The following is a 25,851-nucleotide window of genomic DNA, read 5'->3' as shown; positions in this document are numbered from 1 at the left end:
TGAGCTTCAGTACTGTTGAGATATTATTCATGGGGTCATCACACAATTTTAATCCCATGATCCCCTATACAAATCATGTGCAGAAAACATATATCAAGTGCATATATATTAAATGGCCATTTTGAATATCTCCATTATATTCTCACATATCTAGCAGCACATGATGTACTGCTGTTTGGCAAAGTTAAGGAATGGTCATAATCTGTCCCAACCTTAACCTGTTGAATCGTTGATTAGTTCCATGCATGCAACGCCAAAGTTAATTTCTCATGATAAGGGAACTCGATGGAGACAGATCAAGAGGAGTGTTATTTATAAAAATAATTTTATAAATTGACGTGATTTGATGTGATTTGTTAAATTTATTTTATAATAAAAATAATTTTATAATTTAATAAATCATATCAATATAAGATTACTTTTATATAATTATTTCATGACTAAAATATTTCTCATATTGAAAATAATTAAAAGCAATTATTTGGTTCGACTTCGACCACCCTCAAGGAGTGACTGCGTACTCATGACTAGGGTGGCCAGATCACCCTCCAATCTCCATGGTGATCAGTACTAATATTCCCTTACTTTTTTTTATTCTCATTTCTATTTTTTTTTTATAAACTATAATTGTTTGTGAATATATTTTTTGGATAACGATACACTTAAAATTTCTTTATAATTGTTTTATAATCTATTAATATAATTTTCTCATTTTATTAAAAATCATTTTAATTTTATATAACAATAGTCTATTTAAACCAAGTTGCCAAGTTTTGATCTGAGTTAAATAAAAAAGAAAAACCTTAATGATATCAACTGGCCAAAATTCCTCAAAAAATATGTCCTGCAGTTAAAGTTACAAAATTCCTCATCCAACGGACCAACATGGCCAAAAAAATTCTGACAAAAAGAAGGTCATTTTAGTAATTAAAAGCGGTGAATTAGGTTTCCCACTTTCCCGGGTCCAGGTTGTTTATGTTCTGGTCTATGAAGCGGCCGGGTGGCTACTAACTTTCAAAAAAAGTGATTCGTCTCCTCTGTGTTTTTGGCCATATATTCGCAACTGAAACGTGGCCGCACTGCTAGCAAGCGAGGTCAGACATGGCATCCAACTCGTTCAAAACCCACAATGAAGCGTGACAACAACAACAATAACTTTCTTTCCCTGTGCAACGTCCAAAGCAGCACAACCCACCAGGCATCGGAGGCTGCAGAGACTCCGTTAAAGGGTGTTCTTCTATTTTTTGTCTCATTTTTGGGTTTCCGTGAAAGATGGATTTTTAAATCGAACAGTGTGATAGCGAGGGGGCTGGAGAGAGTGAATCAGAGAGATGAGTGGAGGAGTTGAAAGGAGGCTGTGTGAGGAATTTTCACCTGGGTATTACGGGCTTTGCTCTGTTGGAGGAATGCTTAGTGCTGGGACTACCCATCTTGCTATCACGCCCCTCGATGTCTTGAAAGTGAATATGCAGGTCAGTTGTTATTTCATTCATTCTGGGTTTTCTTCTGGAATGATCAATGTTTGGCTCGATTGCGTGTTCGGTGTTTTACTTCTTTTTACCTTTGGGGAAGGTTGAAAGTAGTTGGGGCTTCTACTTCAGGGGTTGTTTTATGATCTTAGTTATGAGTGTTCATGAAATATATAGGGCCTCTCCGTGGCAAAATTTTGTTGGCTATTACATTTTTGTAATATGGTCGACACGTTTGTTTACTTATATTTTCTGAGTCGTTGAGATGTTTGTTTGTATGCATGTGTAAATTTGCTTCTGTTTGTTATGGTTATTTCAATAGTCAATTCCTTGTTGTTCCTTTTGTCTTAGGTTCTTATAATTATGTTCATGGGCCGCAAACAATTTTCCAAAAGTTGGATCATTTGGCACGAGTGTACTTGAGTTGAGTTTGATAAGAGATATCTCGATCTGGCTGTTCGAGTATTTATTTTTTTGCACATAGGCTACACTGTCATGAAGAGTCGGAATAATTTATTTTCTCCTCTTAAGGGTAATGGGGAACGTTGTGCCTACAACTTTTTTTTTTTTAATCTCTTATCCCTTCAAAACGGCATGTTTTACTTTCGGTCTTCCATAGGATCTGTTTTTTTGAACGAGAGTTTCCGAGAAAAACAAGAAAAGGAAAAGTTGTTGCGAAAAGAAGGGGGCTACATTTTGGATATTTCATTAAGGTTATGGTAGTTCCCCCACTTGGCTTGCATAAAGCATAGCCGTAGGGTTTATAAACAATCATAATAGCTGATGATGGTATGCCAGCAAGAAACCAAATGCGACAAACTGTAGATTAAGGTTGTGTTTGGTTGTTGATGTGATCCACTACTTTTTTAACTTCCCATAAAAAGTTAAACTTATCTTAACCTATCTTATACATTTTAACCTAAAAAGTTAAACCATCTCAATCTAAAAAAAGTTAAACACATATCAATGGGACCCACAAAATACTACTATTTACAACTCAACTCAACTTATCTCTCGACATCCAAACGTAACCTAAATATGCTAGTTAATTGAAATTGTACTGACTCCTGCATATGGTGACATCACTGTGTTTTGATAAATTGGGAGGAAGTAATTGTACTGCTTGTGTAATCGTTGATGTGTTTTATGGTTTTTACTCGGTGATCTTAGCTTCTCTTTGATAGGCTGCTTGCCTAACTTCTTAATTTTTTCTTTAGGTGAATCCGATCAAATATAATGGCATTTCTTCAGGGTTTTCAACCCTTTGGAGAGAACAAGGCCCTTCTTCACTTTGGAGAGGTTGGTCAGGAAAGCTATTTGGATATGGCATTCAAGGCGGCTGCAAATTTGGTCTCTATGAATACTTTAAGAAGCTTTACTCTGATGCATTGGTAGATCGTAGCAGGAGTTTCATATTCTTTCTCAGCAGTGCATCTGCTCAAGTATTTGCTGATGTGGCTCTCTGTCCTTTCGAAGCTGTGAAAGTTCGTGTTCAAACGCAGCCCAATTTTGCAAAGGGCCTGCTTGATGGGGTTCCAAAATTATATAGAACCGAAGGACTCCCTGGGTAAGTTTCCCCAACACTTGATAATCTTTTTTTCTTGCCCTTTGGTAATTATAATCATCAATTTATGTTGACTGCAGCTTTTACAAAGGACTCTTTCCACTTTGGGGTCGAAATCTTCCATGTAATACTTCTACTTCACTGCATTCTTAAAATGTAATAGCTTTATGATCTTGCTTGGCTAGAATCTAACTTTTAAATTTAGTAGTTTTTCTCCAAGGAATGGCATTAGTTTGGCAGAATGGTATAAATCTTTGATTTATTCACTAATCTTGTGTTCATTTTTGAATTCTAAGTCGTCTCATCATTTAAATAATCATTCAGCCCCTTTTTAGCCAGAGCCAGTTGGTGACCGCAGAACCCGGTTTATGTTGCCCGTTAGATACCACTTTGAAAGACGATGCTGTTTGGTTAATAATGCTGTTATGGACAGTGTGGTGTTTGCTTATGCTAATTTAACTGGTTCACTCGTGTTTTGCTGTCTAATTTATAAGTTGGTTCAAGTGGTAAGAGTCTTGGTATTGGTGGTGTGCTCTCTCTAGGTCTAAGGTTCGAACTCTTGGGTGCAAACAATTTCTACGATCATCGGACTGGGGGAATTTTCTGTTGAATTACCTGAGGTGCACTTGTGGGAAACTCCTTGTTGAGGGCATGTGCACTCCCGAGATTAGTGCAAATTTTGTTCAGGACACCTAGTGCCAAAAATAATAATAATAATAAGTTTCTTTCCATTAATTTGTGATTTTGTTAACCCCTAGGGGTTGGCTTAAGTGGTAAATGCCTTGGTCTTGGTGGTATGCTCTGTGCAGATCTAAGGTTCGATTCCTCTTAGTTGCAAACAATTTCTAGGGGCCATCAGACTGGAGGAACGTCCCCTTGAATTACCCAATGTGCACTTGTAAGAAACTCTTTGCCGAGAGCATGTGCACCCCCTGGATTAATCGAGACTTTGTTCTCAGACACCTGCTGGCATTAAAAAAAATTGTGATTTTGTTATCTTCCATGCATTGTCATTTTGTTGGATCTTTAGAGGTGTCAAGGGAACAATTACAATTTTAACTCAATATTCTTCGCTGATAGATACTTAATAACATAGGAAACCCACTTTGATGTACGACATTGGTAGAAGTTGATTTCTTTAATTTCTCTTCTTACTTCTTTTGATCAATGAAATCTTGTTTACCGATCCAAAAAAACAATTCTCTTCTTACGATATAATGTTATACTATTAGTGGGAATTTCCAACCAGGACAAGTCATCTTAAATATTAAGTGTGGAAATTTGGAAGAAGAGGTAGTTTTTGCAGTTGTGTGAAGAAGACATATCAGGTTTTTAGGACTTAACCCTCTAGAATATAAACCTTTCCATTGTGGTACTGCCACAAGCCACAAAGCACGGTTCATAAGCAATTTAACTACATGTTTGACTTTGCTTATTGGCTTGACAAAAGTTACCAATATTTCTTAGTTGTTCTTATCAAGCATATATTAAGCATAAACCTGTGTGTATGTGTTGTAACTTCTGACACACAATTAACTCCTTTAAATGTGCATTTTGTCTTTTGCAGTCTCCATGATAATGTTCTCAACATTTGAGCATTCCGTGGAATTTATATATCACGATATTATCCAGAGGAGAAAGGAAGATTGCTCAAGAGCCCAACAACTTGGTGTTACATGTTTAGCTGGCTATGCAGCTGGAACAGTTGGTACTGTCATCTCGAACCCAGCTGACAACATTATTTCCTCTCTTTACAACAAACAGGCTGAAAATGTGATGCAGGTCACATCTGTGAACTAAGCTTCTTTTAGTTTATTTGTATGTTGACTTAGAAAGGACTTGTATAACTTTCTATATTTGTACTTCAGGCAGTGAAGAAAATTGGGCTTGTTAATCTTTTTACTAGAAGTCTTCCTGTTCGGATTACACTCGTTGGCCCTGTTGTGACTTTACAGTGGTTCTTCTATGACACCATTAAAGTGCTTAGTGGACTGTAAGTGCAATTATTTATTTATTTCCTAGAATTTATATCAGAAAAATGAACATAACTTGGTTCTGTGTTTTTGTTTTGTAAACAAAGCCTCAAGTCTTGGTCTGTAAACAAAGAGTTGGTTCATTTTAATTTGATTGCTGATCCGAATGCGTTGGGTCTGGGACAAGGAACTTCAAACATCTGAGACCTTTAAAGTTCATTAGAGTTGAAGATTGCTGGCTTTTACTGTTCCCAGTATATTGTGTTCTTTCTTCTAACCATAGATTGTGTGAAAATGTTTTAGGCCTGCTAGTGGAGGGCTTAGCAGGCACATGGAAGAAGCTAATGTATCAGCTTAAGGTCATCGGAAGAGGGCCGAAAAATTGATCTGGTCGATTTCAAGACTGCAAGAAATTCCTCACCGATGCAGAAGATATACAAAGAAACTCTATAGCCTTCCGAAACAGGACACACAGCCTGCCTTCTCTAATCTGAATGTTACACTACAGCTCACAACTGGTAAAGGTGATTCCCAATCATACAAGCTAGTGCTTACTTAAAACAATAATAATCATCCAAGTTAGCTGGTTATCACTAGCAAATAGCAATCACCAGCACCTGCTTATTGGATTTTACCACACATAATCGTTGTATCTAGTGGGTTGTAGCTGCAATTGTTTAGAATGGCATTTTTAAATAACTGGGTTCCTTTCATCCACTTTAGTGACTCATCTCCATCTCTCTCTTTTGATGCCTTCTTTTTCCATTATACATACACAATCATTTTTACAACTTTCTTAGAAATCGAGGATATTTAATTTAATTTAATTTATTTTTATTTTTATTTTTTATTTTATATATATATATATATATATATATATATATATATATGAAGTGGCACTATTAGGTTGGCTGGATGTAGAATGGATTATAAAATAGTTGTATTCATATCATTTTTTTTTCCTGTTTTATTTATGCAGATATATGCTGTATACATACATATATGTTCGCCTTGGGTTTTGGATCCTTTATTTATTTTTTGATTATTTATATTCTATTCAGTATTGTCATCATTCGAAAATAGAAAATGCTAGTATGTCGTTTAAGTTTGCATTCTCATTTTGACCGTTCATGTATTTAAATTTTTTTTTTAATTTTTTTAAAGTTAATGATTAAGAAGGTGATTTTTAGTGCATTAGTATATTTTTTTATTTTTTAAAAATATTTAAAAATGCAAAAAAAGAAAAGAAGATCAAATAAAAAAAATAACTTTGTGCTAGCAGGCACGCCCAACTGTCAAAGCTGGGCGGGCACGCTAGCATGACTCTTCGAAAATTATTTTCGTATAACTTTTGTAATAAATCTTTCTAAATAATATTAAGTGATTTAAGACCCTAAACTGTATCAAAATTCAAAAATTTATGTGCTTTGTGCTCGATCATTTGCCCTGTAAAAACACATGCAACAAAGATCGAAGAAGCATCGATAAAGTTCCTTGTGCAAGGTAGGGAGTCAAGATGGAGGAGAGTTATTTGATTTAAATAAAAATGTTATATACAATCATAGAGCGTGAAAATGCTGTATGTTTTCGTCAAAAAAAATAGATAAATAAAAGATTTATATAAAAAAAATATTGTTTTAATAATAAATTTTATTTTTTTCAAATAAAATATACTGTACTTACACACTTTATAACTATTTCCAGCATTACTCTTGGTTTAAAATGCCAACGTCGTGACTCTTATGTCTATTTGTTACTGTTAATAAGAGTATAATTAGAGGCAATTTTTCATACTAAATGCCAAATGGAACTATAAGGGTTGATGGATGCGGGGGCCCAGGAATCTCGCTAATTGGTCATGATGCAAAAAACATTTGCGTTTCTTCACTTTTTTTTTTTTTTTTTTTAAAGCAAGAAATTTTATTGATCAATTGAAACTAGATGAAATTCATATACACAAGAAGTATATAAAAAAAAAAAAATACATAGTTACATTCTAGAAAGCTTTAAAGAAAATAAGAACTCATGAACATTTCTTCCCTGTAATACAATAGCTGAAAACCATTGAACGAAAAAAAAATCATTTGTGAAGGAGAGGGGTTATTACGGAGAGAAGTTGGAGGGTGGTGACAAAGTTGGTGCTAAGACTTTTCGACAGTGCAATGGTTGTGAAAGGCTTTGGAGGCTTGCATGAAGGAAGAAAAGAGAGATTTCTACACCACCGTCAAGGAAGGCAGTCGCAGCTTTATCGTGCAGCGCTATTCAAATGGTCGCGGCTGCTATATTGCGGTGGTGGAATATGGTGGTGGTGGACCAGTGGTAGGAGGAATTGGGTATCAGACATGGATTATCTAGATTGCTAAATAAGCCTCATGTTCTTTCCTTCTTCTAGGCACTTCTCCTTTAAAAAAAAATAAAAATTTTATGCATTATTTCTATATCATATATTACGTATAATTATTTAATTTTATTTTTTTCTTTATTAAATATGTGGTGTATAGAAAAAAAATTTTAGTTTAGTAATAATAAAAAAAAAAGACAAGTGTGATATGTGGTATAAAGATGATGAGTAGAGTGACTTTTAAAAAAATACAATTTGATTATTTAAATTGTTATTATGGTTGGCAGATAGATTGAAGTGGTGTCCATCATTTTTATTAAATGGGTTTATACTCTTTTAATTTTAGTCCGTTAATTTCGTATTGTATTATATTAGATTTATGAGTTGCAACAAAAATTATGAGTAATGTCATGATTTCATCTGAACATTCATTTAAGTAGACGAGTTGGGTTTCTTCGATGCAAATCAGTTAGGCTTCGTTTGGATTTTAAACTAATCTCAACTCATCTCAACTCATTATTATAATTTTTTCAAATTCCAATACAAAATATAATAAACAATTCAACTTTTTCAAATCTTAAAATAATAATATTATTAAAAAATAATATTCTAACAATATTTTATCATCTCAACTCAACTCACTTCAACATCCAAACACAATCTTAAAGTTGGTGATTTGAATCAATTTGCCATTCTTTTTTGTAAGGAATTGCCAATGCCAACCGGTAGTGGTCCCGTGACGACCTTTGTGGTATATCAACATGTGATTGGGATTTTGTCCATCTCATTCTTTATCTCGAAAGTCAAGGTCGTGCGTCCGGTACTCTACTAGTGTTTGGATGGTGTGATTTCAGATATTTTTTTAATAATAATATTTTAATAATATTTTATTATCCAAATTAGCTGATGATGATGGATGGATCAACAGACTGATTTTTCTTGACGTAGTCAACTTGCCAGCGTGTCATGTTTTCGTTGGCCAGTTGGCTTTGCAGAGTGGTCTCAACGCCTTTAGAGTCAATTCAGTACTCCCTTCGCCTGCGCATTTGGGGTGAGCTATTACGGTACAATTAAATTAAATTTTGTTTTATTTAAGAATAGGATTGGTTGTGTGTTGCTACAATGCGTTAACGAACCAATAAAACCAGGCTATTGGGTTGTGCAAACGTATGCATCAAACGTATGCTAAATTTAACTTTAAGGTCGAAATATTTCAAACAAAACGGAATTTATTGTAAGAATTTCAGGTGTGCTCATTTTTTTTTTTAAAAAAATATTATGTATTAATTATTATTTATTTTTACACTCTACACTTATAATTTTTTTTAAGAGAAATCTGGGCTGTGAAAATAACATATTGTTTTTGGGCAATGCGACGGCTAGGCGTGCTGTTAGTACAAATCTTTTTTTCTAAATATTTTTAAAAAATAAAAAATATATTGATATATTAAAAATTATTTCTTTAATTATTAAATAAAAAAATTAAATACACAAATGAACAAATAAAATCAGGCGATATCCTGACATTTTTCATTGTTTTTCTCTACTCGGAGAAAAAAATGTATCGGTAAAAGGTTAACTTTTGTAACCCTACTTTTCCTATATTAAATTATTAATGGATTTTCAATGGTGGGATCAAAGTTCTAAATAAAGTAAACGCACCATGTCTGACGTTTCCCAGTGGCAAGAATCATATTTTAGATTAAAAAAAAAAAAAAAAAATTCAGACTTTTGTCTTTTTGATGAAGTAAAAAGGCCATTTTGAATCTTGATAAATAAATAAAGTAAAGGCGTGAAAGCTGTCAGGTCACGACCATTCGATCACGATGTATCCAAATTATCCATGGCAAAAACTTTAGGAAGAAATTTCGAAGTCTATAAAATAATAAATAATATTATTTATCATCTTAATTTTTATTATTTTATAATATATAATATTAGGTAATTGAAAATTATTATTATATTTTATTTATAAATTTATTATTTAATATTATGTTATAAAATATTAAAACTTTATTTATTTTCAGAAAACATCTCATTTTATTTTATTTCATTATAATTTTTTTAACTTTTAATATAAAATAAAATAAATAATTTAATCTTTTTAAATTTTAAAATAAAAGTAATATTAAAATAAATTAATAATGAGAGAAAGAATGAAATTGAGATCGACGGAATAAATTTTTATTCTGTTGATCTCAATTTTATAAATAAATTTTTATAAAATAAATTTTTTTAAATTTTTATATATTTAAATATATTTAAAAAATAAAAAAATACACTAATACATTTAAAATCACTTTCTTAATCATTAAGTAAAAAAAAAAAAAAAAATTTAACCAGCGGTCAAATAGAGGTGTCACTTTGAAGAGGTAAAGTAGTGTTTCTCATTTTTTAAAAAACAACGTACTCTTAAATTTAGCATCAAGGTGTCGACATCACCTTTAGCCGCGCCTGGCCTTTACCCAACAATCAACGGCAAGGAAATACTAACCTCTATATCCATCGGCCAGTCAAATCGTATTAAGAAATATAATATGATAATTTTTTTATAATTATTTTAATCCGTTTGAATTATCAATTCATTTTAATTTATTATTATAATTTTTTTAAATTTTAACATAAAATATAATAAAAAAATTTATTTTTTTATATTTTAAAATAATAATTATATTTTAAAAATATTAATTCAATTTAACTCAATTTAATTTAATATCTAAATATAATCTTTTTAGAAGATGAAAAAGGATTTTTAAGAATAAAAAGAAGGGAAAAGCTTATTTATACACTTGATTTATACACTTAATTTGACTGTTGGTATTTTTTATTTTTATTATTATTTATTATTTTATTTTTATTTAATAATTAAAAAAATAATTTTAAGTGTATTGATATATATTTTTATTTTTTTAAAAAATAAAAATATATTAAAAAAATGTGAAAACAAAAAAAAAAATAATAAGACTGGGCGGCACGCCCAGCGGTAAATGCTGGGCGGCAGAGTAGCCTTGCCCTAAAAGGAAAAGGAAGAGAGAGGGGGAAAGATAGCTGTTCACAATACGCTTCGATGTTTCTCAGCAGTAACATCCTTAAATAACGACAAAAACTGAAATAAAATAAAAGTGAACGGAGGAGAAGGAGGAAACATCTCAGACTTTAAGCTACGTTGCCTTTATTCCCGTATTTTCTGTCATTTCCTACCAACTGGTAATAGCTCCAGCTCTCTCTCTCTCTCTCTCTCTCTCCCCTTGTATTTACCGTATGGTTCTTTTTTTTTTTCCTACGCGTATTAAATATTTATTCTCTGATATATCCATTTCTTCTGTAGTTTGTGATTTCTTGTTTCAAAATTTGATCTTTGGATATTTGATTAGCACTTAGCAGACTATTCCTATGGGTCTCTTTGTTTTGACAGAAGAGTTTTCCTGGGAAACCATAGATTTTGGGTTTTTTTTTTTTTCACTGAGATTTCAAATTTGTTCGTTTTGTTGAGGATTTGTGACTGATAGTCTTTAATTTTATCAGTGAATAAATCAATGAGGGATTACTGGATGAGGAAAAGGCAGTGAAGTTGGTGTGGGTGAATTGTGGTTGTTTCATGGGCAATACATGCCGTGGATCTTTCAAGGCGAAATTTTTTCAGGGCTACGGCCAGCCCGACGAGCGTTCCACTTCCAAGCACAGCACCCCTTCTGACCACTCCGTTTCCGAACACTCTCCTTCCAGCTTGAAAACCCAGCAGCTCATTGCCCAAGAGTTCTCCAAAGAGAACCCCAAAAACAACAACTTGCCTGCTATTAGTTCCACCAAGAAAGAAGCCATCATGAAGCGCGGCATTGATAATCAAGCTTATTATGTGTTGGGTCATAAGACTGCAAACATTCGTGATCTTTACAATTTGGGTCGTAAATTAGGACAGGGACAATTCGGGACTACTTATTTCTGCACTGAAATCGCCACTGGTATGGAGTATGCGTGTAAGTCAATCTCTAAGAGGAAGTTGATATCTAAGGAGGATGTGGACGATGTCAGGAGGGAGATACAGATAATGCACCATTTGTCAGGTCACAAGAATATCGTGTCCATCAAGGGTGCTTATGAAGATCCCTTGTATGTGCATATTGTGATGGAGCTTTGTGGCGGTGGTGAGTTGTTTGATCGGATCATCCAAAGGGGACATTACACTGAGAGGAAAGCTGCTGAATTGACAAAGATCATTGTAGGTGTTGTTGAGGCTTGTCACTCACTTGGGGTTATGCATAGAGATCTAAAACCTGAGAACTTCCTGTTGGTTAACAGGGATGATGATTTCTCTCTCAAAGCCATTGACTTTGGACTCTCTGTTTTCTTCAAACCAGGTAACTTAACAAGTGCCTGTGCTTTTTCTCTCTCCTTAATTTGTATGTTTCAGATTATCTGTTGGCAAATTAAGGTGCTGAAGCACCTGAATTTTTTCCTTTGTTATTACTTTACGCATTTGTTTGGCCCTATAATTGTACACCCCAAATGCAATGGAGCATTTATATGTTTTAAAGTTATGAATTTATTGTGTGCATGTCCAAATGATATGTGAACTTAATGGGAGATACTTTTTATAAGAATTAACTTGCAATTTACTTTTGTGAAGTTAATGATGCTGCTGCCTTTGGATAATGATTGAAGAGCTAAAATGCATTTCATGAGGCGTTTACAGGAGATGTTAATCTTTATATATGGCTTGCTATTTCAGGCCAAATTTTCACTGATGTGGTTGGAAGCCCATATTATGTCGCTCCTGAGGTACTCCTCAAGCATTATGGGCCAGAAGCAGATGTATGGACGGCGGGGGTCATACTGTATATATTACTAAGTGGTGTGCCCCCATTTTGGGCTGGTATGTGTGTTTATACACTATTAAAGTGGGTGAAAGTTTCTATATGCATTTACTGAAAGTTTATCTGTTGGTGATACAGAAACACAGCAGGGAATATTTGATGCGGTGTTGAAGGGACATATTGACTTCGAATCAGACCCGTGGCCCCTAATATCTGGCAGTGCAAAAGACCTAATACAAAAAATGCTGTGTTCTCAACCTTCAGCACGATTGACTGCTCATGAAGTTTTATGTATGTTTAGCCTTTCCGTCCTTCATTTTGTTCATGATCTTTACAGAATTATTTGGGCTCTGACGTAGATGGAATTAATAAAACGGCCTTTCAGTTGTTGATGTTTGTTCTCTATGCTACTGTTACTGAATGCAAGACAGCTAGACATTACCATCAGCATGCAGAACCTGCATAAGCTGTTTAGGCACTACCATTTGGGTTTTTCCAGTGTCAATGCAAACTTTTAGACTTTCTAAAGTAGGTTTTTTAGGTTGATCTACTTTGCAATTAATGTTTAGAGACCTATAAATAAATGCTACCTTGTCTTTTCCTCTTCTGCAACTGTTCTTTGAATGAACAGTCTATGTTGAATTAGCTATAGAGTATATCAAGTATATGCGATATATGGTTTAATTTACACCTTATAGATTTTAGATAGGTCTAGTGAATGATGTGGTTCTTTCACAAGATTTGTGCTAGTTTTGGAAAATGAGCATAAAAAAAAAAAAAAATCATTTGTTTACTTATTGAATTTATTTGTTATTTGAACTAATTTCAAGATGAAATTGAGATTTATCTTTACCAATCATTTGTTTAGGCCATCCATGGATATGTGAAAATGGAGTTGCTCCTGATAGAGCACTGGATCCAGCTGTACTGTCTCGCCTCAAGCAGTTCTCTGCAATGAATAAGTTAAAGAAGTTGGCCTTACGGGTAAGTACAGGTTCATGGAACAGGAATAAAAAAGATATATTATAGAGAGAGAGAGAGAGAGAGAGAGAGAGAGAGAGAGAGAGAGAGAGAGAGAGAGAGAGGGTATTAGGAGTTTGAATAAAATTATAGATTCAGCGTTGCACTCTGTATCGGGTTGGCTGTTTATTTGAGAAGCATACTGATGTTTGATGACTTTTGGCATGCCCCTTACGAACATCGAGCCTACTCTTCATATCGATGGAACTTCTAATCTCTGTTTTGTGCTGTCAGGTAATAGCTGAAAGCCTGTCTGAGGAGGAGATTGCTGGTTTGAGAGAAATGTTTCAGGCAATGGATACTGATAACAGTGGTTCGATTACATTCGATGAACTGAAAGCTGGTTTGCGAAAATATGGCTCTACTTTGAAGGATACAGAGATACGTGATCTAATGGAAGCGGTAAGGCATTTGTTTTGTAGCTAATACCTGATTTTCTGGTAGTGCGTTTATTGTTTTATTTCATATTTCACTATCACCTTGTTTCTTTTCTTTTTCTTCTTCTTCATTCTCATGAGGCTGCTCTGTTTGTTTTTAGTCTTCTCTTTGTTTTTGTTCCACTTATCTGCTCTGTTCTTGTCGTAAAAGGAATGCATGTTTGTTATTGCTTCGTTTGGGATATTGGAATCCACGTTAATTCTGTGTGTTGGGTGATTAAAATTTATTGCTTGTATTAAAGAACATAAGCTGGTGATCTCATGTCAAATGAATACTTTGGAGATTTATGTTTGGGTAATTTATATCCTGATTCCTGAGAGCCTGATTTCATAAGCATTATGCAGTTGTGCTTTCAGATGAAACTCAGGTAGTATTTGTCACGTTCTACTATAATGTGGTTCTGAAAGTACACCAAGCTGGGGATTTTTCGCTACTTTTTTATTTATGCACTCTTATATGTCTTTTGTATCCTTGTCAATATTATATATGAAGGTTTTGTCAAAGAAACTTTGAGTGGAAAAGCAGAGGATTTTTTTTATTTCGTTTGTAAGATGCATGTTTGAATATGGACCCGCCATTAGTGCAAAGTTTCTTGCTTTTGAAGAAATGTGTTGTCACTTAGTGCCTCCTTTTAATTGGGAATTTACGTACTTAGAAACCAATTATGTTCACAGTTGCAGAGCTTTTTGGAATTTTAGTTATCACATCTCTCTTCCTTTATCATAATAGAAAAACAGTGGACATGGGAAGGATTATTATCATTTATGATACTGGAATTCCTTTGTTAATCATAATGGGAAATAGTAAGTGTAGAAAGGAAGAATTTATTTCACTGTACAGCCCTCATCTTTTCCATTCAATATATGTAAGAGAAATATTTACAATAAGACAAGGATATCCTGGGGAAGTGAACTGGTAGGGACATCTCATCAAGACTTGAAGGAGGGTACAATATAGCATAGCATTATTTAACACCCTTAATCACTTCCTTTGAATTATCTTTGAAGTTCAGTGTGGAGTGACATTGCACTATTGTATTATTATGCTTGTAATGTGTTATTTCATGGGTTCAATATGTTCCATTTACTGAGCTATTTTATCTCTGTGCAGGCTGATGTGGACAACAGTGGGACTATTGACTATGGGGAATTTATCGCAGCAACAGTTCATCTTAACAAACTAGAACGTGAGGAACATCTCGTTGCAGCATTTCAATACTTTGATAAGGATGGAAGCGGTTATATTACAGTTGACGAGCTGGAGCAAGCTTGGGAAGAACATAACATGACTGATGTATTTCTTGAAGATATAATTAGAGAAGTTGACCAAGATAATGTAAGTCATCTACATTTTGTTCCTCTTAAGCAGAGAAGCTGAAGTCGGTAAACAATCATGCATTCTAATATAATAATCTCTATATGAGTTTAATTCTTGAAATCTAAGTTTTAAATGTCCTGCCATTGCTTGTGAATCTGTATTATTTTTTTGAAGTCAAGTATTCATCTGAATGACTCGAATCTCGATACTTGCATTTAAGCAATTGAATCTCTCCCTCTCTCTCTCCACACGCACACTCATACACCACTCTTTTTACAATCGTGCATTAAATAATGGGAGATTAAGGGTTGGCTTCCATCTCTCCCTTCGTAATTCTATATATAAAGAACTTTTGAAGGTTGGGTTTAAGAATCTGCTGTCTAAGTATATATTGCTCAACTAAATTGGGATATAAATTTGACGCAAAATGCGGGGGTTTGGCAAGCAGATTTCCCTTGAGTACTGTTCTTTTTATTTAAACAATGCTTACCTCCCTTATCTTCTCTCCTATTTGTTTGTTTTATTTTGTCTTCCCTGGCTTTACTATTTCTTTGTTGAGCAATTTCTGATGTGCTGCTGTTTGTGTTTTTTTAGGATGGAAGGATCGATTATGGTGAATTTGTTGCTATGATGCAAAAGGGAAATGCAGGAATTGGAAGACGAACTATGAGAAACAGTCTGAATTTGAGCATGAGAGATGGATCTGGTGTTCATTAGCTCCCAACAAGCTTATTATGTGCAGGTACTTTCAGCTTTGTGTATCTGAGCCACCCCCCTTTCCAATTCTTTCCAAATACCATGAAACTTGGTGGGTCGTTCACCTGTTAGGGCAACATCTTGTGCTTAGTTGAGCTTTAAAGGCAAAATAAAATCGTGCATAGGGTCTTATATTCCAGTGGATAATCAATATCAATTTTCAGTCGAAACGTCATCAAATGACAACTGTTATAATTAGTCAAGTCTGTCAATAAGTGGGAAAGGTTCAAACTAGCTTCCCATTTGGATAATCAAATGATTTGGACTGGTTTCAGTTGACAGATTACTTTGCTAACAAAGGAATTAGAAATATTCGAAAGCCGGGTTAATCCATGTAACTTGCAATTCTTTTGCCCACAATTCAGTTAATTATGTCTTATGTAGGGAACGTTTTAACCTGTTTTAAATCTGCAGTCCTATATTGATGGCATGGCACATTGGCAGGTTGTACAGCAAGGCAGAAGACAATAAGTGATGAAGCTTTTGAGAAACAATTTTGATTCCTCCCCACTTCCCAAACCATTTTGGTCTTGGAGGTTCTAGGTTGAGGCATTTATTGAGGGATGCTGTATGGCTCAAAAAGAAATATTTTTAAGCGTTGTAGACCTAAGTGTGAAGTGTTACATCTTTTCATGTTGCTGAATTGCTTGGTGCTCTTTTTCATTTGGGGGTTTCTGTTTGTATTTGAAAGAAAAGGGATTTGATCCACGGATAATGTATCTCTTTACTTCAGGCTTTGCTTCGATTCTGAGTATGTAAAGTTCAAAAGTCAAAAAGATTTTGTTCAAGTTAATGGAACAAAACCTATCAAAAAAAAAAAAAAGTTATTGGAACAAAAGTTGGATCGATGTGAATTTATCTGGGATGCCATAAGTGGTCCACTTCCATAATTGTCTACTGTGGAAGTGATTGTTAAAGCTACACATTTAGGTCCCGTTTGGATGTTGAGTTGAGTTGAGTTCTTTATAAATAGTAGTGAGATGAGATGTGGAGTGAGTTTTGTAAGATTCACTTAAGATGGGTTTAGATGTTTTTAAATGTTAAGATGCGTTTAGATGTATTTATAGAAAGTTAAAAAAGGTTGTGGGTCTCACGTGTACAGAGATATTGAGTTAAAAAATATTGTAGATTTTACTTGTAAAGAAGCTTTGAATTGAGATGAGTTTAATAATTTGATAATTAAATGTTTAGATGTTAGAGTCAGTTTAAAATTAGACTCAAAACTATCTAAGTTACAAATGGGGCCTTAGAAAATAGGAAAATGCAGCTGTTATTGATTGAGTTTGACGACAATGGAAGAAGTCCTATCCAGTGTTTTAAATTTCATATCGTATCGGCTGGTACGATCAAAATTTTTCGTTTCGGCAGTCTAGCTGGTACAGGTACTATATATGTTCCGTACCGGCTAAAATACCGGCCATACTGGCCGGTACCGGTCATACCAGACTAAATTTCGGTCTGTATCGGCTTATATTTCAGCTGGTACCGGCCGATATTTCAGCTTGTATTTTTTTTTTCATTTTTTCAAACTATAAACTTATTTTTTAACCCCTAATTCAGACTAGATTATTTATAATTTTTATATATATGTATTTATATATAATTTATTTATATATAGACTAGTGATAAAAGTTTGAAAAGTGCTCTCCTAAGATTTTCTCTCCGTACACTTTTTGCTTTTCTTGGTTTTCTTGTGTTTTGCTGCTGTGTTGGTATTTTCTTGAGGTGATTAGCATGTAAATCATTGGTGATTAGCATGTAGTTTAGTGTAGAATGTAGATTGTTATCATCTGGAAAAAGTCATATCATCTGGAGATAAGTATGGGAAGTTTTTGGGAGCTTGTCATTGAAGCAAAAATATTCTCCATCATGAGAGAAGGAGGTCTCATACGTATCACTGAGAGAGGTAGAAGGTTTAAACAGGAGATACTGATGGGCTTGAGCACTGCTCAGTGGCTTGAGAGAGTATTGGAGGAGAGTGTGACGGGTGTTAATAAGGATTATTATTCATCAACAAGGGAGGGGTACAGGAGTTTCATAGCGCAGAGATGTTCCAATAAACGCGGCAGATTCTTGGAGATTGCTGTGTATGCTGAAGGGGGGCGCCGTAGTCTCATGTTGATTCCTGAAGAAGAGGGAGGAAGGGGATGGAAAAGATTGAGGGAGGTGCTTAGGAAGGCCTCTTTGCTGGGCAGCAAATCTGCTGGGTATGGTGAAGGAGAAGGGGCTCGAGGTCACCAGTGGGGGAAGGAAACTCAATTTCAATCATACAAAGAAGCTTTAACATCGACAGAGACAAGGGTTGTGCCAAGGCAAGGGGCTGGCGGAGGAGAAGGGGCTCGAGGTCACCAGGGATACTTTCGGGAAGGAGATTTCGAGAGAGACATGCGGGAGGTACGCGGTATGGTGAGGGACATGCAGTGGCAGTTGAGGGACCTGCAGAAGGAAGTTGAAAAAGTGTTGCGTGTTGTCGGGGATGGAATGGGTCAGTGTGAAACGGGGCGTTTAAGGGATGATAAGGGGAAGGGGCAGACGTCGGGAGGGCCAACTCATATGGGCCCTTACGGGCCAAATCAAGCCCGAGACCCGCGCGGAAGGTGGAGGCCCATCTTCAAGACCCGAAACCTCTGGAGGCCTAGGGCGACTTCTGCGAAGGAAGGAGATCAGCTGCCATCGACGTCGCGGCGCCTTAAACAGGATGAAGACTTGCCGGAATCATTGTCGCGTCGATCTCAGAAGGCGCCGACGAAGACACTGATCCAGCAGGAAGGTGAGAAGCACACGTCGACGATAGAAGTGGTTCTTCCACCACCTCCGAGCGTTGTTCTTCCTCCTCTGTGTGCACAGAACGCGCCGATGGGGTGTGGGGGAGGTACCGAAGGTGCACAGAATGGTGAGAAGCACACGTCGACTCCGAGCGTTGTTCTTCCTCCTCTGTGTGCACAGAACGCGCCGATGGGGTGTGGGGGGGGTGATGAAGGTCCGACGGACACTTCTGAGCCTTTCAACGAAGACGTTTCTAGGAGGGATAGTGAAAGGGGAGATTCGGCAAGTGAAGATTTATTCCTTTCGGATGAGGAAAATTCTCAGAGAATTATTCAGGTGTCAAATACCATGGATGAAGTAGGTCTGGAGGAACTACAGGAATTTCAAATTCAAAATCCTTTCCCGTTGAGCTGTCTCTTCCCAGATCAGTCGAATGCTTCAGATTGGGTTTTTAAAACAGTAAAAGATATTCAGGATATTGTGGGATTGAAATGTGAAGGGTATGAGGAGCAATTCATGGCACTCCTCACAGCCATTGAAGCAGGCCATCAACAACATAAGAAAATAGGATCCAAAAAACAGCGAGAGCTTAGGAGGTTGACTTGGTCAATGAACTCTGAAGGTAATTCTAGTAGGGAAAGGTCTAAAGGAAAGGGGCTGGCCCTTCCCAAATGAAACCAAAAATAGTTTCATGGAATGTCCGTGGCCTAAATGTGTTGAGTAAGAGACTTCAAGTGAGAAACTTGTTGAGAGAATGGAAGGCGGACATTGTTTGTTTACAGGAGACGAAGTTGAAAGCTATCACCACTAGTATTGTAAGAAGTGTATGGAGCTGCACACACGTGGAGTGGGTTTACTTGGCAGCTAATGGGGCTTCAGGTGGTGTTTTGGTAATGTGGGATCAAAGGGTAGTGAAGAAAAAGGAGGAGTTTATTGGGGCTTTTACGGTAGCATGCTCGTTTATGAGCATCTCGGATGGATTTTTGTGGGCATTTGCAGGGGTTTATGGTCCAAATTCAGACATAGATCGTAGACTTCTGTGGGATGAATTAGCTGGAGTATACAGTTGGTGGGATCTTCCATGGTGTATTGGAGGAGATTTTAACGTAACAAGATTCCCTAGTGAGAGCTTTGGTAATAGAAGACTAAGGCCAGCTATGACTGATTTCTCAGAATGTATTTTTGAGTTGAATCTTGTGGATCTACCTATGGCGGGAGGCTTAGGTACGTGGGCTAATAATCAGTCCTGATCTCGAATAGATAGATTCTTAATTTCCCCTGAGTGGGAAAATCACTTCCCGGAGGTTTGGCAAAAAAGAATGCCTAGACTATGTTCGGATCATTGGCCAATTATGTTGGATTCTGGTGGGATTCAAAGAAGACGTAGGTATTTTAAGTTTGAAAATATGTGGCTAGAAACAGAAAGTTTTGTTGATAGGGTCAAACAGTGGTGGTCAGCTTATCATTTTCAGGGCACTCCAAGTTTTATTCTAGCGAGGAAATTGAAAGCTTTAAAACAAGATTTAAAATTATGGAATAGACAGTCTTTTGGAGACATTGGGGAACAGAAGAAAACCAAGACAAGGGAGATCGCTGAAATGGATAGGATTCAAGAGTCCAGGTCTTTATCACAGGACGAAATGATTAAAAAACTAGAGATGGTTGCAGATATGGAGAGGATCATTCTACTAGAAGAGATTTCGTGGCTGCAAAAGTCGAGGCACTATGGTTGAAGGAAGGCGATAGATGCACTAAGTTCTTCCATAGAGTGGCTAATTCACACAGAAGATCTAATAATATTGAGATGCTGAAGATAGATGGGGCAGAGTGCAAGGATGAACAGAGAATTAATAATCATGTAGTTGGGTTCTTTGAACAACTACTTACTGAACAGGAGGTGTGGCGACCAAAGCTTGATGGATTAGCCTTCGACACTATTGGGCCTAGGGATGGTATTCATTTGGAGAGGCCGTTTGAGGAGGGTGAGGTTTTCGAAGTGGTGAGGAAGATGGCCAAAGACAAGGCTCCGGGTCCTGATGGGTTTTCTATGGGTTTTTTTCAAACTTGCTAGGATATACTAAAAGATGATCTCATGTTGGTGTTCCAGGAGTTTCATGAAGCTGGACATTTCGAGAAAAGCCTAAATGCCACATTTCTTGTTTTGATCCCAAAGAGAGTTGGGGCTGAAGAAATCAGGGAGTTCCGACCCATTAGCCTAATAAATGGGGTTTACAAGATCATTTCCAAGGTTCTCGCAAAACGCCTTAGTGAGGTAGTGAGAAAGATAATTTCAAAGCCTCAAAATGCTTTTGTCAAGGATAGACAGATCCTAGATGCTGTACTTATAGCAAATGAAATTTTGGACAACAAACTAAAAGATGGTAGAAATGGGGTCTTATGCAAACTAGACATGGAAAAAGCGTATGATCACGTAAATTGGGAATTTTTACTAGACCTTCTAAGGAGATGTGGATTTGGGGAAAGATGGAGATCATGGATCCGTTGGTGTATTTCTACATCAAAATTTTCAGTGCTGATAAATAGAAGTCCAACGGATTTTTTTAATAGTACACGAGGCCTTAGACAAGGAGATCCGTTGTCACCATTACTTTTTGTCATTGTAATGGAGGTTCTGAGTAGAATGACTTCAGCTCTGGTTGCAAACGGGTGTCTGAATGGGTATTCAATAGGATCCCCGGGAGGAGGATCAATTAATATTTCACATTTATTGTTTGCAGATGATACTCTTATTTTTTGCGAGGCAGACAACAATCAGATTCGCGTCTTAAAGGCCCTTCTCCTTTGTTTTGAAGCAGCTTCAGGGTTGAAAGTGAACTTGGATAAATCAGAGATGGTGCCTATTGGAGGTGTGCGACGGATAAGACAGTTGGCTAATACTCTGGGGTGTAAGATTGCTTCACTTCCTATGACATACCTTGGTCTTTCATTGGGGTCTGTCTCACGAGCGATTCCTATATGGGATATAGTGATTGAGAAAGTAGAGCGTCGATTAGCAGGATGGAAGAGAATGTATTTGTCAAAAGGCGGTAGGATTACCTTGATAAAGAGTACGTTATCTAATTTACCGACATACTTTCTATCCTTGTTTCCTATCCCAGCAAGTGTGGCAGTTCGCATTGAGAAACTACATCGAGATTTCCTATGGGGAGGTATGGGGGAAGAATTTAAATTTCACCTAGTCAGGTGGGAAAATGTTTGTAGACCTATCTCTTCTGGCGGGTTGGGCATTAGAAATTTGAGAAGCTTTAATCGGGCATTACTTGGGAAATGGTTGTGGAGATACCATAAAGAACCTGAAGCATTATGGAAACTGGTGATCGAGAGCAAATATGGTGAATTATGGGGGGGATGGTGTACCAATGAAGTGAATGGGACATATGGTGTGAGTTTGTGGAAACATATAAGAAGAGGTTGGGGGGTCTTTTCCAGGCATATAAGATTTTGTCTTGGAAATGGGACTAGGATCAAATTTTGGTATGATAATTGGAGTGGTAATGGGGTTTTAAAGGATCTATTCCCTATTCTCTTTAGGGTGGCAAGTGATAATGATGTATCCGTGGAGGAAGTTATGGTAATAGTGGGGGAACAAATTCAATGGAATATTAACTTTACCCGGGCAGCACATGATTGGGAAGTTGATATTTTTGCATCCTTTTTCAGCCTCTTATATTCTCTCAAACGCAGCAATCATCAAGCTGATAGGTTGTGGTGGATACACACGGGGAAAGGCTTATTCTCGGTTCGCTCGTATTATAAATCCTTAACACAAGAACAGCCAACCCAATTCCCCTGGAAAAGGATTTGGAGACACAAGGCACCCCTCAAAGCAGCGTTTTTTGTGTGGACTGCTTCTTTGGGTAAGATACTCACAACAGATAATTTGAGAAGACGAGGAGTGATCATCGTTGATTGGTGCTGTATGTGCAAGAACGAGGGTGAATCGGTGGATCATCTTCTACTACATTGTGATATAGCTAGAGGGATATGGAATGAAGTATTCAGAAGATTAGACTTGGGATGAGTTATGCCCAAGTCCGTGGTGGAGATGTTGGCTAGTTGGACAGATTTAAGAGGTAACAAACAGATCAAGGCTATTTGGAAAATGGTGCCCATTTGTGTCATGTGGTGTCTATGGCAGGAGCGTAACGAACGAACTTTTGAAGACAAGGAAAGATCAATAGATGAACTAAAGGCTTTCTTGTTTAGAACCCTATGTACTTGGGCCCATTCTGTTAATTTCAATGGCCAAGATTTCCATGCTTTCCTTATTTTCAATGTTCCTACTTAGCTAGGACATTATTTGTACTGAACTTGGCTTTTGCCTATTCTTTTATTAATATACTTACCATTATCAAAAAAAAAAATATAGACTATTATTTTGAAATATAATTTTTATATATATTTATATATATAATTTATTTATATATCGATTATCTTAAAACGTTATTTTAAAATATAATTTCAAAATAATATCGATATTAAAATATTTCATTTCAATATCTTGATCGAAGTCCGGTAAGTATTTAAAAACATCGGTCCAATCCCCTGCGAACAAGAATAAAGAGGAGCAGTATAATCTCCACCATACCACTCACCAACTTAACTACAGCTTTTTGCAGATTTGTCTGTCGGTGAGGAAATGGTAAACATGTCCTCTGGTCAAAACGGGCCTAATCATTTTCTGTCTTTTGTTGTTTAGAAAAGAATAGTGATTAATGATTAATCAACTGGATTTGTGCACCACCGACACCCTTCTCTGATATACATACAATCAATTTAGAAAGAAAATGAGGCCAATCAGTCTCCACGTTGTCAGACAGAACACCCAGCTACGACTCTCGACCTTTTCAACTACTACTATATAGGCAGTGGCTTGTTGGTGTTGTCTGGACCGGTAAATAAAGGATATTTTCTCATATTTTGGTCAAGTTGGGAAGGTCCCAACTCAAATGATACTTCAATTAGGCGTCTAGATACAAGATAAAGAAAAAAAAAAATAATCTATTTTCAAGTCTATATTTTTACACACCAAACAAGCTCTTGAAGTGGATTCCACATCGATACAAATTTTTTATGATATAATAATTTCATGACAAGGGATGTCTTGCAAGTAGCAAAAATTACAATATGATATTGATTGTTAAAAAGAATTTATCATCGTTTTAAAAGATGTAAAACAATGACAGATGATTGAATAGTTCATCATGTCAAACCTTGCTGGCAATGATTGGTACTTGGTAGGGAATCGTGGAACTGGCACATGTCACCGACGGGCAGTGCAAGCAATGAAGTTAGCATGCAGTAGGCCAAAACAAACAAACAAAACAAAACAAAAATAAATGCGGTCGACCTGCGATTTGCTTGATTGGAAAAGGGGAAGAAAGAAAGGGAAAGAAACAAAACTTAGAAAGCCTCAAGTCAAGGTGCTGCTGTTTTCATTTCATTATATGGAAACAGAGACTGAATGCTAATATCACTTGGAGGAAAGAACAGCTTATTATATTAATAAACATCGCATTGCACAATGGAGGAGCAAGTCTTGTACAAGGAAACCTTCAAAATTAAGCAATCAATACTTGAACAATAGGAACAATATTGACTAACAACAAACGAGCAAATCCTGCATGCAATTCCCCTTTTTGAGCACCGCAAATCAGTGGCTTGAAACTTATGGACATGAAAAGAATGATGATATTGACGCCAGAGGCAGGCACACAGTATGCAGGGTAATTTTACCAAAAAACGAATTTGGCAATCAACAGACACTCCTAAACTGCCTTCCAAACAATCCCACGTAGTAGCATAATGTTCTGTCTAATCACAACCCAGTAATCTTTACGGATAAACACTAACAAGGGAAGAAAAGGGTACAAAAATTATAAGCCATACAGAATTCCAGTCTTGATCTGAGTCTGGAACCTTTATACCATCAAAGGTTTTTGCAACTTTAACACCCCCATTTCATGCTGACCAACCTTTCTCAGCCTTGGGTTCTCGAGATTCCATCTTCGAAATTCTTGGAGTAGTTGTAGGAATCGTACCTGTAGGTTTGAGGAAGACCCACACGTTCAGAACCCACGAGTCTTCTGATCTCAAACCTGACCTTGTAAAAAACATGACTCCAGCTACCTTTGCTATGAGAACCAAGCATCTTGGATTCTTCCTCGTTCATCTCCAGATCCTCTGCAAAAATGGGCTTCCTCGAGAGAATCCAAGACCAGCCCCAGTCCCACCATTTCCTTACAGAACTGCCAGCAGATTCTCCCATGGATGACAGAGACTTCGACCTGCGGAATGCCCATGAGGTTGCAGGGGAAGCAATGGGTTGGATCTTGAGGGAGAGGGAGGAGAGCCTTCTGCGTAGGCCATGTTCTTTGGAGTCCACTTTTGAGACAGGGAGTGCTTGGTTTGTGGGCATGTTGGGTATAAAGCTTCGATCTTGAAGGCTCTGTATCATGGTCCTCATGATGTAGCCTAAGAAGAATAAAAGAAGAAGAAGGAAGAGAATGAAATGAAATGTGGGTTGTTGTTGTTGTTGTTGGCTGTAGCAGTGGAGGTGGGTTGTCAATGTCCAGAGGATGAGTACAGAGAGGGAGAAAGAAAAAGGAGGTGAAATGTAGCGTTCACAAGTTCTATCACAGGCTGTTTTATTCCCTTTTTTATTTTTCCCAGTAAAAACCAATGATTTTTTCAACTGTGGAGGGCATTACAAATTTACAGGGTTGAATATCTTCAATTCCATTGCTCAATTTATAAAGAGAAAGACTAAGAGCATTGATAATGGACTAGTCAAATGTCAATGCAAGTCTATAATTTAGCTATATTCATCAAAATGCTCCCACATTGGACTAGTTAAAAATTTAAAAGTTTAGCATTTGATCTTAACTCCTCTCTAAACTTGGTGAGTCACTGTCCACCCTTGAAATGTTTATTTTATGATTTCATCTACATTTCCTCTCTTTCCCTCGTTATTTCTCTTTCTTCGTCCGATTCCCTCGTTTTCATTTTCTTTCATCCCTAGGTTGTAGTATCAGGAGTTGGGCGAGACTGGTGGACTAGAAGGAGACTGGCATACACAAGCCTGGTGGTGGACTCGATCTCTATCGCCATAGCTTGAATATGCTCACGCAAGCTTCCGGACTCTTGGAGCTGAACTCGGAAGTCCTCGAGGCTCGAACTGCTTCTCCAACGAAAGGGACGAACTGGGAGCTTGGGCTTCACCGCCACCCGCCATCGAAGAGGAGTAGAGAGAGAGAGAGGGAGAGGGAGATGGAGAGAGAGAAAGAATACAAAACGAACCGCTGTGACTCCCCAAGTTTGCATATTCCTCCACAAATCCGTCACAAGAAAATTGTGATTTGGGTATTTTTTA

The 25,851-nt window shown here is 36.6% G+C and overlaps 3 protein-coding genes across 6 annotated transcripts; 2 read left to right on the top strand and 1 right to left on the bottom strand.

The window, feature by feature from the left end:
• Nucleotides 1–992: 992 nt before the first annotated feature.
• Nucleotides 993–5,723, top strand: LOC109006663 (mitochondrial phosphate carrier protein 1, mitochondrial). Its single transcript, XM_018986024.2, has 6 exons — nt 993–1,472; nt 2,687–3,036; nt 3,114–3,157; nt 4,601–4,815; nt 4,902–5,026; nt 5,310–5,723. The coding sequence occupies exons 1-6, from the start codon at nt 1,332–1,334 to the stop codon at nt 5,362–5,364; spliced, it is 930 nt and encodes a 309-aa protein (XP_018841569.1). The 5' UTR covers nt 993–1,331; the 3' UTR covers nt 5,365–5,723.
• A 4,761-nt stretch (nt 5,724–10,484) lies between these two features.
• LOC109006664 (calcium-dependent protein kinase 26) lies at nt 10,485–16,480 on the top strand. 4 transcript variants are annotated; one of them, XM_018986025.2, is made up of 9 exons: nt 10,485–10,554; nt 10,873–11,705; nt 12,077–12,220; nt 12,300–12,452; nt 13,030–13,145; nt 13,416–13,583; nt 14,730–14,954; nt 15,531–15,678; nt 16,137–16,480. In XM_018986025.2, exons 2-8 carry the CDS (start codon nt 10,946–10,948, stop codon nt 15,651–15,653), a joined length of 1,689 nt encoding a protein of 562 aa, XP_018841570.1. In that variant the 5' UTR covers nt 10,485–10,554; nt 10,873–10,945; the 3' UTR covers nt 15,654–15,678; nt 16,137–16,480. The 4 variants fall into 4 exon arrangements, with proteins under 4 accessions (XP_018841570.1, XP_018841572.1, XP_035542292.1 ...); XM_018986027.2 differs by having other exon boundaries at nt 16,107–16,480; XM_035686399.1 differs by lacking the exon at nt 10,485–10,554 and adding an exon at nt 10,557–10,606 and having other exon boundaries at nt 16,107–16,480.
• A 7,476-nt stretch (nt 16,481–23,956) lies between these two features.
• Nucleotides 23,957–25,100, bottom strand: LOC109006665. Its single transcript, XM_018986028.2, has one exon. It carries the CDS (start codon nt 24,943–24,945, stop codon nt 24,460–24,462), a length of 486 nt encoding a protein of 161 aa, XP_018841573.1. The 5' UTR covers nt 24,946–25,100; the 3' UTR covers nt 23,957–24,459.
• Between the last annotated feature and the right edge of the window lie 751 nt (nt 25,101–25,851).

This window comes from Juglans regia, chromosome 16 (genome assembly GCF_001411555.2).
Source record: "Juglans regia cultivar Chandler chromosome 16, Walnut 2.0, whole genome shotgun sequence".
Taxonomy (NCBI): Eukaryota; Viridiplantae; Streptophyta; class Magnoliopsida; order Fagales; family Juglandaceae; genus Juglans; species Juglans regia.
This window is presented reverse-complemented; position numbering and strand designations above follow the sequence as displayed.